We start from the raw sequence: 12315 nt of genomic DNA on the forward strand, positions 1-12315 counted from the left end.
ATGAAATACCCGATCAGGAGACATGAAGGGTCGCGACTCCAATCGGGTTGTCAATTCACATCCCCTAGCCATCCAAGGGATGCCAAGGCGTCCCAAAAAGTTTTCTAATAAGGAGAATGTTCCATATTTTGTCAAATCCCCATTCTCACCCGAACAAAATGAAATCCTAGCCCAAAAGCTTTTAACCTATGCTCCACTGAGTTTCGGGGACAGGGACAGCAGGAGGTGTTTCCAGTACGGTGGTACTTTTGTGTCATTTTCAGGGGGACGGCAGGGGATGGCTGTTAAAAAAATAGTTGGGGGGGGGGGGGTGTGGGCAGAAATTTCAAATTTCAAATATGCATTAGACTTGAATTGAGATTTGACAAGAGAATTGAAACATTTTACCAAAATTGTAATGCTTTAATTGATCATTGCCAACATATGTCATAAACATTGTAATAGACATAAAATGATAAATAATAAACATCCATAACTATGAAATGACATAAACTGTAAATAGAAAGTTAAAACATAGAAGTCCATAATCAGTTGTCCATCATAATGTCAAGATAAACTGAGGAAATATATGGCTGTCCATAATCAGCACATGGTAGGTCTAAGACTAAGAGTCTAAATCAAGATCAGAGCTAGAGTCTCTGTCTGAGTCACTATCAATATGAGGGGCTGCATTCCTTAACCAGCTGCTCCTTCTCTTCTTGCTGCTCTTTTCCTATTTTGCAAATGTCAAAATGAGTGTCTTTTTCTTCCTTTTGCTTGTTCTATGCATTAGATTAGGGTTTGTTATATTTTAATGTTTATTTGGGGTCTTGGTGGGCCCAGCCGGACCTCTATTTTAAATTAAAAATGTGTTTTTTTTTAGTTTGGGCACTAAAAAAATGTGGACCGTAGGGGACAGGAAGAAGTCCCCAAGACAGTCAGGGGACGGCTAGGCGTCTCCTGGCTGTCCCAAAGACTTCTTTCTGTCCCCTACAGCCCAAATCTCATCCCGGAAACATCCCTGCGATTTTGCAAAAAACGGGACGCTCATTAAACATCAAAATCCCGTGTCTCCGGTACAGGTACGAGGGAAAAATGCCAAGGAACGTGTCCCCGTGGAACACAGCTTTTATCAATAAGGGGGACATTCCAACTTTTGTCCAAAAAGGGGGAGAGGAAGGAGGAGAGGTGGGCAGACCTCATGTTATGAACCCCCACCTCTGAAATGTCCCAAAAGTGTGCTTTGCCCTCACGGACACATCTGCATGGCCAATGATATTTCTAGTTATACAGTTTTGTTCAATTTATTGAGTTTCCTTCATTCATTAGTCCCAATGTCATTATCAATTGCCAGTGAAAACTTTCACTATCATGTCATCATATAGGATTTCCTTCCTTATAATTCTAAATACAACATGAAAAAGGTTATCTTAGCTAACAATATATGTGATTAGTGATACTTACATCAAGAAGAAAAGACAAAAATGGATTTGCACATAACTGCTCCCTGCAATACACATCGTAGAGAAAGTAGAATGCTACCAACCGCTGGGTCTGTTTCAAGATTCTCCTATCCTACAAATGCATCCAGCAGATTCATTAGCTTACAGCTAAACTTTTATAGTATAACATAAGCAAATGTTCAACATTTTCTGATTTCAGAAATAAAGTAAGCAATTCCCAGCATTACATTTTACTTTTACAACATAGTCCAGACGAGTTATCAAAATGAAATGATACAATATAGCCAAAAAATATTTTTCATGAGCTCCTTCTGTGCTAATGGTAATGCACAAATTCATCAGTTCCTATCATAAGAAAACAACCAAAAGCATAGTTCCATTAGCTTCTTCTATGCCAATGGAAATGAACAGGCACATCAATTCCAATTATCAGAAAACACAAAAAAAATCTACCATTAAATAAACTTTAAATTTCAAATTCATTGGCGATTTTAAGTACCCACTATAAAAACATAACAGAAAAGTTGACTTAACAAAAGAGTTTTATCCGTGGTTTAAATCCAAAAGCATCATAAACGGGGGGAAATTACATGTAGATCACATTTACAGAACACTGGCATGAAGAAAGTTAAAACTTGTCTCAAATGCAGATGTGAATACCTTCTTAAACTTAACACAAGCCATAAAATGGATCATGTAGCAGGAAAAAAACATAAACAAAAAGCTCTACCAAGCAAGAAGCTTAGAAATATTACAGAGGATCAGAAATAGAATGAGAAACCCAAGCATTGTGAGTTAAGAACTCAATCCTAATATCAAACGTCAATAATAAATTTAATAATATTTTAATTACAAATGTTGCAATGTCTATGATTTCGTTCAACGTTACAAGGGTTTGATCATGTCAGGGTATGCATATTACAAGTACAAATCTGGCAATAACAAAATTCTAAGATTGTATTAACTACAAATCTTACAATGTCTTTAATTTTTGTCAAGCTTACAGGTGTTCAAGGTTGCAGGGGTATGCAGGGTAAAAGTATGGACCACCTGATGGAGACCTCAAAATTCTGCTAATAGGTGTTAATCTGTGACGTTTTGTATTCTTTCAAATATACATATAAAAATAATAAGAGCAACTGATAATTAATTTTTAAACAATGAAAATACTTTTAGAGCTTCTGTTTTCTTCTCGAGCTTCTCCTTATATTCCCCCACTGATTCTACTCCCCATGTTTTCCATCGATTAGCACTGCTTCTGTCTCTTTTCAACTGCCTGATTGGCTTGTCTCCTTTTTCTCCTGTGGATTGATCTCCTCTTCTTCAATCTCTTATGCCTGTCAAGCAGGGTAAAATGCTAAGATGCTGTCTGTCACACAATAACTGTGATCTCATATTTTTTCCAAGGATACCATAAAAAGCTTCATGCTGAGTTAAACTTAAGGATAAGTTTATGAAAAGCTGTCTTCATGTTAATAAACTTAGATATTTCTGTCCTGTAACTATAGCAAGATAATAACTTTGTCCTTGTGAAATCGCCATCCAATGCTAAATTTGAAAGAATGGTACATTTCAAACTGCTACAGAGATCATGACCAAGATCTATGGAATCATAAAATTATGAACCCATTTCATCAGCCCAAGAGTATATGATGAATGCCTTTCCTCTAAATTCAAGTTCCATTCACCATTTTTATTTTCACACTTCAATATTCATGATTTTCTACTTCTTAATTTTTCCAATTTTTTGTCACTTTGTGTGCACCTTTAAATTGGCTGAGCATTCCCTCTTTTTGTGGAAACATGCCCCTTAAGAGAGATATGTTCCAGCCATATGCAGGTGATGTATTTACTTTTTACATATTTCCAGCATTCAATAAAATTAAATGCATCTGAAACTGGTAAGTATAGAGATTAATTACATCACAGAACTTTTGCTTATTCTTGAGCAAGATCCATAAAATCATGGTACCATTTTGTTATCTCATCTGTGTCATATATGATGAATCTCTCTACTCTAAGAGACTTGTTCCCTCTTGAATCATATTTAAACACTCCATTGTTCATGTTTTTCTTGATTTTTTATGTTTTTATATATTTTTGTTCCTTTGTTTCTAACTGTATCTTAGCTGTGCATCCTATTTCACAGAAACAGACCCCTTCACAGAGCTATTGTCCCAGCTGCACAAAGGTGGTGTATTTGCATATTTCTAATATTCAATAAAATGAAGTAATGCTTGTCATGCATAGAAAGAGTTCAAATACCAACTGCACAAGGCACATGAGATGAGGTAAATCCTGCAAAACTAGTTGTTACTAGTACAAAGAAAAGGCGAGAATATGTAACCTGCAGAAGCAGATGTTTCATGATTCTTGTAATGGTGAAAGGCAGGACCTGTGTGGTTAGCTAGAACTTAGAAACCAAATTCAAAATGCCATTATGATACATGATTATCAAAACACATTTAACACACCAGTGCTCTTTAGAGCAATGATTTTCACTTTATGAGAATACATTCAAAACAAAAAATAATATTGAGCTGAACAAAACAACTTAAGAATAAGTAGTCCAGTTCTCATTGATAGCCAATGCAAGCAGATTCTCATTAGATGTGCCATTGGAATTGTCTTAAATAAGCCCTTTGTTAATCCAACTCAAAATTAGAAATGACAATTTTATTTTATGACATTTGAAAGCCACTTCATGGCAACACTTGTCAAATTAAAAGGATAAGGTACTTGGTACTGGACATTACAACAGGAAAAACCATTAGGATCGCAATCTCTTATGAAAAAACTTAAAAAGCTCCCACAAAAATTATTAATTCTATTGGTGAATCAGGAGACAATTCTGAACATTGTAACTACAAAACTAATTACGATTTTGCACATTGTTGCCAAATTCTAATGAAATGTTCTTGACATGTATGTCTGAGCTCTTGAATAGAGGTGGGTCAGAACCACAGTTCAGGCAGGCCTCAAAATGGACTATTGGAAAATAGACAACATGATTAATATATTATCTATTATTGAGTATACCAGGCAGAGATCCTTGAAGATCTATTGCTGCTATGGGTACTTAAGAAAGGCCATTTTATTTATCACACTCCCTATATAAGAGACTATGTGACATTGGTATGTTCAAACATCTGCTTACAAATGTCATGAAGCTTCACGAAACACTGATGGCCACTTTCAAACAGATTGAAGCAGTTCTATCCTTCCAGGGTTCATATACTCATCAAATAATGATGCCCAAAGCTTCATTTCTTTGGAATCTATAAGGGACTCCAAATGAGGATAAAAGCAGTATTCAGCATCACGTCTTTCTGAACATGTTCCTTTGCAGATGATGTAATAATTTCATCTTCCTCTCCAAATGGTTTCTAAAAATGGAAATAATCTACACTCTTCTCACACTGGTATGTGCAAGGATGAAAGGAAACTATGTTGAAATGATATTTCAATGTATACAATAGAGACGAAAGGCTCTATTTATAAAAGATTACAAGACGATGTTTCTACAAAGAAACAACCGTAAACAACAGAAACGGAAAGTTACTAAACCAACTAAGATGACCATTATAGAAACATTATAATATTATTTTAATACCCTCGCTTAATGGTCATCATTTTAACTACCCTACAAAAGACTTGTCATAATATGTCACGAATGCATAGAAGGCCATCCCCTTCTCTTCAAAACACTGCTGAGACCCTCCCTGAATCTGCAGAACTTCTGGATCTGACAAAGATTAACCACAATCCTTCCAACCTGATGTTGGGTAACAAAGCTAACCGTCCCTGTAGCCAAAGACACCGAGAGTGGCTTCTCAAATTGAAACCATGGTTTCCAGGAAAAATCGTCAAAAACTTTTCAAAATGAACACTGTTCGCCCCAGTAAAGCTAGATGCGACCCAAAACAACTGCAAGAAACCATGATTTTTGTGGAAAAAATTGTCAAACTCCTGATGTGATGCTGAGATCACACACAATTTTGTGAAAAAAAAGAGCAAAAACCTTAATTTTGGTTCATCAAAAATGGAAAACACTAACAACCATAATATTTAGGTAAATCATGCAAAATCATTTGTGATTTTTATGGGAAAAATCAAAAAACCCACAAATTTGAACTTAAGATTTGATACCATGAAATGATATTTCAATGTATTATCAAAAATGGAAAACACTAACGAGCATGATATTTAGGAAAATCATGCAAAATCCTCCGCAACTTTTATGGAAAAAATCAAAAAACCCTTCCATGATTTTTTGTGGAAGAAAAAAATCAGAAACCCCACGAATTATTTTCCTAAAAAAAATCGCTAAAAAACAACCTAAGCTTTGATTCCATGAAATGATATTTCAATGTATACAATAGAGACGAAAGGCTCTATTTATAAAAGATTACAAGACATTGTTTCTAAAAAAAACAATCATAAACAACAAAAACGGAAAGCTACTAAACCAACTAAAATGACTGTTATAGAAAAACTATAATATTAATTATTTTAATATATGTGACATCGGTATGTTCAAGCATTTGCTTATAAATGTCATGAGGCTTCACGAAACACTGATGGCCACTCCCAAACAGTTTAGAACGCTTCTAATCTTAAAGATTTGGCATTCTTATCAGATTATGGTGTCCACAGATTCAGACTTCATTTGAAATCTACAAAGACCACAAATAAGGATGAAAGTAGCACCCAGCACCATATCTTTCTCAACATGCTCCTTTGCAGATGACCTGATCATATTATCTAGCTCTCCTAATGGTTTGTGAACATGGAAATTATCTACCCTCTTTTGTGATCTATGCCATTTGTGGTTAACCTCACTCTAGAAGTATAGGTATGTTGCTGCCTGAACTTTATATCTCTTTCCAGTATAACAAATTAAGATGATAAATTTTCTACATCTTTTTGTTTATCTTGTAGCCAAATTCTAAATTGAGATTATGTAAGGATATAAACAACAGTCATAGACAAAAATATAACTAAACAAGAAAACAGTATACAGCACAAATCATTTAAAATAGTATACAATTTGTCAGAACATCCTTACTATATTGACACTATCTTGTAGCTGCTTTCCTGGTGAAATTACACTATCTGGTTGCGTCTTCCTCCTCACTTCATGAAATTCTGAAGAGGAAGCCTTGCTTTACAGATTTCTAATCTAACCCTAGAAATAAACCTGATTGACACTTAAATGTGATTCATCAAAATGAAAGCTGAATGTGATCACCAGCTTTGTTCAGCAGTTTACTTTTTCTAATTTCCTAATTTCATAAAAAGGAAAATAACCAATTAATCTAACTTAGAACATACGTATATAACTAAATAACCTAGGTAAGTTGGCTATGTGACCACACTGATACCCCACCTTAAGTGAAACTTACACAGTGCTATACAAAAAATTAGTCTTAAAACTGAAAAACAGGTCTGAACCCCAAGGTGTAATAAGGTGCCCATGTTCAATGAATTCAATGGAGAAGGAAGGAGAGCTTAGGAATTTCCCTTCCCAAGGACAACTTCCTTCAACCCTAGTAAAGATGAGCATACTTAGCTTTAGGGGTGAAGTGAAGATATTTTCAATTTGCAACTATGTGCAATAATAATAAAGATTGATGATGCAACAACAAATCAACTGTCAAATGTGATGCATATACATTTCACTGTGCTTGGTGTCTTGATGTTCCAACTATTTCTAGAGATATTTATAGCACTCTAATTATCACACCAATGTTAAGGAAGATTATATACTCTAGTATAAGCTAATGTGACATTTAGTGGTTAGAAAAAGATTATATACTCAAATGTCAAGCTCGCAACAGTGAAAGCCTTGGGGAGGAATATTCAGAAGAATAATAGGAGAAAAAAAAAACAGTTTCCATAGCAGCAGGAATAGTAAAGCATCCAATGGATGGAAAATAGAAAGATATGGGCTCCTGAACACTATCAAAAAAGAAATTATGAAAGAAATGATACTGAATTTTCGGCACTAAAGGAGAATATTTTTGCAAATACCAAAAAGGAATTTAAAAAAAACAACCCAACCAATAATTAGGAAGGCAGTGCCCACACACTAGACATCAGTCAATGAAATATAGCAGTGTGGCGAAAATCAAAGCAAATTGCAAACAAGGGGAGATGAGACCTGCAATACTGAAAAAATCTAGAAAATAACAGTTTCAATGTTAAGCTACAGCTCATATGGACCAGCTACAACTAGAACCTAAGACCTTCTATTTGCTGCTGGAGTGCTCTACCAACTGAGCCACCAGCCCTCTTTGGCCAACTCATCATCCAAGTGTGGCTTATTTCCAACGCCTCGCTTTAAGCCACACTCCAAGGGCTTGGGGCTCCTAGCCTGGCTTTGATACCACATGTTGAGCGACAACTCATATGGATCAGCTAGGACCCGAAGCTAGGACATTCCATTTGTTGCATAAGTGTTCTACCAACTGAGCTACTGGCCCCTATTTGGCCAGCGCATCGTTGGTCTGGGTGTGGCTTATTACCAACAGTCAAGAATATCAAAATATGCCAGGAATAGGTCTCACAATAAAAGGAAATGCAGATAAGAAAAGGATATTGATCCCTCAGTCAAACAAGATAAAAGAATAACTAGGTGAAAAGAACGAAAATGGAAAAGTGGTTTTGGAAACCCGATTTCTAAAAAAGGAGGGAAAAAGAATAAGGAATGAGCTGCCCTAGAAAATAGAGAAAAGTTCAAACTTTAAAACAAAATCAAAAAAATTGTAAGCTAGAGAAAGAGATGGGGCCACAAGAGTCAAACCAATTGAATCTCAAGAGCAAAAATCATAGGTGCAACACACACCAGAAAAAGACACTACCAAATATGAAGGTAATAGCAGGAATAGGGAGGAAGACCAAAGGAATGAAAAGGAACACAGAAACACGGTTAAAAACAAATAAAGTGAAAGGATACTACATTGGAGGTGAAATTCCAGACAATCCTATCATGCTTCTTCAATAAATCAATAAAATTTAGGATAAAGAGCAAATAAGATATAACTACAAACGGAATGCCCAATGAGAGGTTTGATCATGTACAATTTTGAAAATTTCAAAGGTGTCAAGCACAATTCCAGAATATAATCTAATAAGGATATGCTTCAAAACTTTTAAATTTTATCATCACTTGTATATGGACCAATGCAAAACAATTTTAGAAATAATGAAGAGACATTTGACCAAAGTATGAAGATAAAATTGTAAGGTTGTATAAAAAATCAAAACCAACTGAGAAGCAAAGGAAGAGATAACCTTTTAGGAAAATCTTAAATCTATGACATATTTCAATTCTTTTTGCAATGAACTGAGTGTTTGGGATGTGGAACCCAAAGAACTGCAATTCAATTGGAGCAGTAGCAAACTGGAGAACCAATTTATATCAGACAAGTTAGACAAGTTCCTATAAGTCAAAAATGGTTGGTACTGGGCAAGAAGATAGAATCATATATTCTCATTAAATTAGGATCATACCACTGGCCAATATCTCTCTAAACATTCAAGACAACAAAAAACCAACAAGTACCCATTTAAACTCAAGATAAAGCAAACCCAAGACCCGAATATAGAAGATAAGTAAACAGAATGGTGGAAAGTAAATGGCACAATAGATTGACATGAGAGCTTAAGAATATGATGAAGGCCAGTTAATAGAGAAAAAAAATGGCAATATCTTTTAACAACAATAGTTGAATAAAGTAATGGCAGTAGTTCAGAAGGACATAATGGAGAACAAATAAATGAGACATTCAGCAAAAAGAGAAAAAAATATAGAGAAGCTCCCAAGGGTGTTAAGAATGAAATTAAAATATTAAAAGCATAAGTCAAAAGTAAAATGTTATAAGAAAAATAGTAATACAAAGATTAGAGCAAAGATCATTGATGGCAATAAATAAATCAAAAAAGTGAAATGATAATTCGATGTTGTATTAAACAATGGAGACTAAATGAAACAATCATGAACTAAAGACAAAAAAGGAAACTACGTAAAACAACTAAGATGACTAAGATGACCATTAAAGAAACGTTACAATATTCTAATACCCTCCCTTGATGGTCATCGTTCTAACTACTGAGAGAAAAAAGGAGAAGGCTACCGCCTTCTTCTCAGAATGCTCTGTGATAAGAGCCTACCACTGACTCTCCTAAAATCTGCAAAACTTTTGGTTATCACCACAAATCATCCAACCTGACATTGGGTAACAAAGCTGTCCCTCCCTATAGCCAAAGGCACCAAGAACAGCCACATAAACCAAAACCACAATTTTGAGGAAAAATCGGCTAACCCTCCACTACTTCAAAAAAACAGCCACAAACTTTTGCAAATGAGCACGATGCCCCAAAACAGACTAGAAGAAGCCACGAATTTTGAGGGAAAAATCACCAAACCCAAAAACTGAAGATAACAAAGCATCGTTTTTTCAAACCAAAAAACAAAGTTAAAAACCCTAAGACAGGAACACCTATACCCATGATTTTTGAGGATAAAATTAGGCAAAGCCCAAAATCCCACACAAACATCAAGACTCACAAATGACCAAACACGATTTTTGAGGAGAAAAATTGATCAAAACCGAACACGATTTTTGAGGTGAAAATCAATCAAAACTAACGACACAATCCGAGACACGGATTAAAATACAAAACTTTGTTTTCGAGGAGAAAACAATAAAACCCTTTTTCAAAACGATTTTTAAGGCAAAAAATCACACAAAACCCACAATAATTTTTTAGAAAATTATAAACCAAACTGAATAATTTTTTTAGGATAAAAATTATAAACCCAACAAGTAATTTTTTTTTAAAGCAAAAAAATACAAATAAAAATAAAACCACCAATAATTTTTTGTGGACAAAAAAAATTTAAAACCCGAGAAACCCAAGGTCGTTGGTCACGACTTCACCGAAGGGTTTAAAAACCCTAGCCGCAATGATACTGAAACAAAAAAAACATAGTTTTATCCAAAAACTATAAAAACCATGGTCGTGAAGTTGTTTGTTCGCCCAAAAAATCACGATCAACAAAAAGAGGGCTAGAGGCCACACCACAGAAAGAAGGCACAAAGGTGGTGTTGTGTGCAGAGAACAAAAAACCCAGTCGCGCAAGTCAGGAAACACAAAGATCCGCGTGTGGGTCTTGAAACAAAACCCTCATCGGCGAAAGCACGAAAATGATATTCGCCGAAAAAAAAGTCACAACCCATGCAATCAAACGTGAGAATCACAAAACACCTGCCACCCAAAAACTCAGATGCATGAAAAAAAAATCACACAAGAATAATACAACTTTGCGCTACTCACGCAACCTCAAAACACAAACGCACCATGTGGGAGAAAACATAAACGCCCGAAAATGTCAACGAAACCCCACTGTGAAAAAAAAAACAAGCACGGAAAAAAACGCTAACATGAACAGAAAACCCCGAAAAAACACTGAAAGAAATTGTGCATGGGCCACAAAAACACAAACGTTGGATCTCACGCGAGAAGACACGCGAATTACAGACCCACGAAAACCCTCGAAAATCTACAAATCAAACCACCGGTGATTTTTTTTTCATAAAAAAATAAATCGAAAAAATTCCACGTAACGCCTCCACAAATTTTTATCAAAAAATTTGCCAAATCTTAAAGAATCCCATCGACCCACTCTGATACCATGAAACGATAACTTGACGTTCTATTAAACAATGGAAACAAAGTCTCCTTAAATAGATTTACAAAGACGATGTTTCTAAAGGAAACAATCATGAACTAAAGACAGAAAAGGAAACTACCTAAAACAACTAAGATGACTAAGATGACCATTAAAGAACATTTTAATATTCTAATAAAAAGAAGCTTTGAAGTATTTCAGAAACTTGTTAGTGAAAGGAGAAAAATAACCAACTAGATCAAATGTTGAAATTTTTCAAACAATTCTATCAAAAAAGGATGATGAATTTCTACTATAATAAGTAGATTGAAAAAAACTAAGAAAAGCAATATTCTAATGAAGGGACCAAAAAAACATAAATTGACACAAAAGGCTTACACATATGGCGAAGGTGGTCAAATAATGGAACAAAAAATTAGCAACATCTTTGAAAAAAAGATGTTGAATAAAGAAATGAAAGTAGTTCAAAAAGATGCTGCAATAAAAACAACAAAGAAAATATGAAGATGCTCTGAAGAGTACTAAGAATACAAGAACCATTTTAGAAACAAAATGCCAAGAGTAAAATAGTTGAAACAGGGAGATAAAAACACCAACTCTTTCATTTATCAACAACTGCCTGAGAAAACAAAATACAAAATAAGCAAGCTAAGGACTTTAAAAAAGAAAATTGTAGAAGACAATAAAAAAATTTAAACAGATGAGATATTTCAAAAACATGCTAACTGGAGAAAAGAAACAACCAGAGGAGCAAAATGAAATGCTTGAAAATATTACAACAATTCTATTAGAGGGCAATCCTAAATTTCTAAGACAATAAGTAGATCCAGAATAAGAAAGAAAAGTTGAGGCAAGTCTAGGTGTACAAAAGACCCATATAATCGATATATTACAATGGAGTGAAATAAGAGATTACAAACGATGTTTCTATAAAGGAAACAATCATCAACTTAGCAAATCAAACTAAACTAAAAGAAACAAACAAAGTTATTAAAAACTAACTAAACTTAAATGACCATTATAAGCTAAATATAACAATGTTACTTTAATACCCTCCCTTTATGGTCATTCTAGTAACTAAACCAAGTTTGCCCATGAATTTTACAAATTTGTCCAGACTCAAGGACTTGATAAGAATGTTTGCAGTTTAATCCTTAGTTGGAACATACTACAACA

General features: G+C 34.6%; 1 protein-coding gene across 5 annotated transcripts in view; it reads right to left on the minus strand.

Annotated features, from left to right (window-relative positions):
• The window catches only part of LOC131073788 (uncharacterized), a 98890-nt gene that overhangs the window by 53513 nt on the left and 33062 nt on the right, over nt 1-12315 (minus strand). For all 5 annotated transcript variants that reach the window (XM_058010293.2, XM_058010292.2, XM_059217092.1 and 2 more), the window contains exon 2: nt 1444-1554. In XM_058010293.2, coding sequence (XP_057866276.2) covers nt 1444-1554 — 111 coding nt within the window. The remainder of the gene's footprint in view (nt 1-1443; nt 1555-12315) is intronic.

The sequence above is a fragment of the Cryptomeria japonica genome, chromosome 1 (genome assembly GCF_030272615.1).
Source record: "Cryptomeria japonica chromosome 1, Sugi_1.0, whole genome shotgun sequence".
Lineage (NCBI taxonomy): Eukaryota > Viridiplantae > Streptophyta > Pinopsida > Cupressales > Cupressaceae > Cryptomeria > Cryptomeria japonica.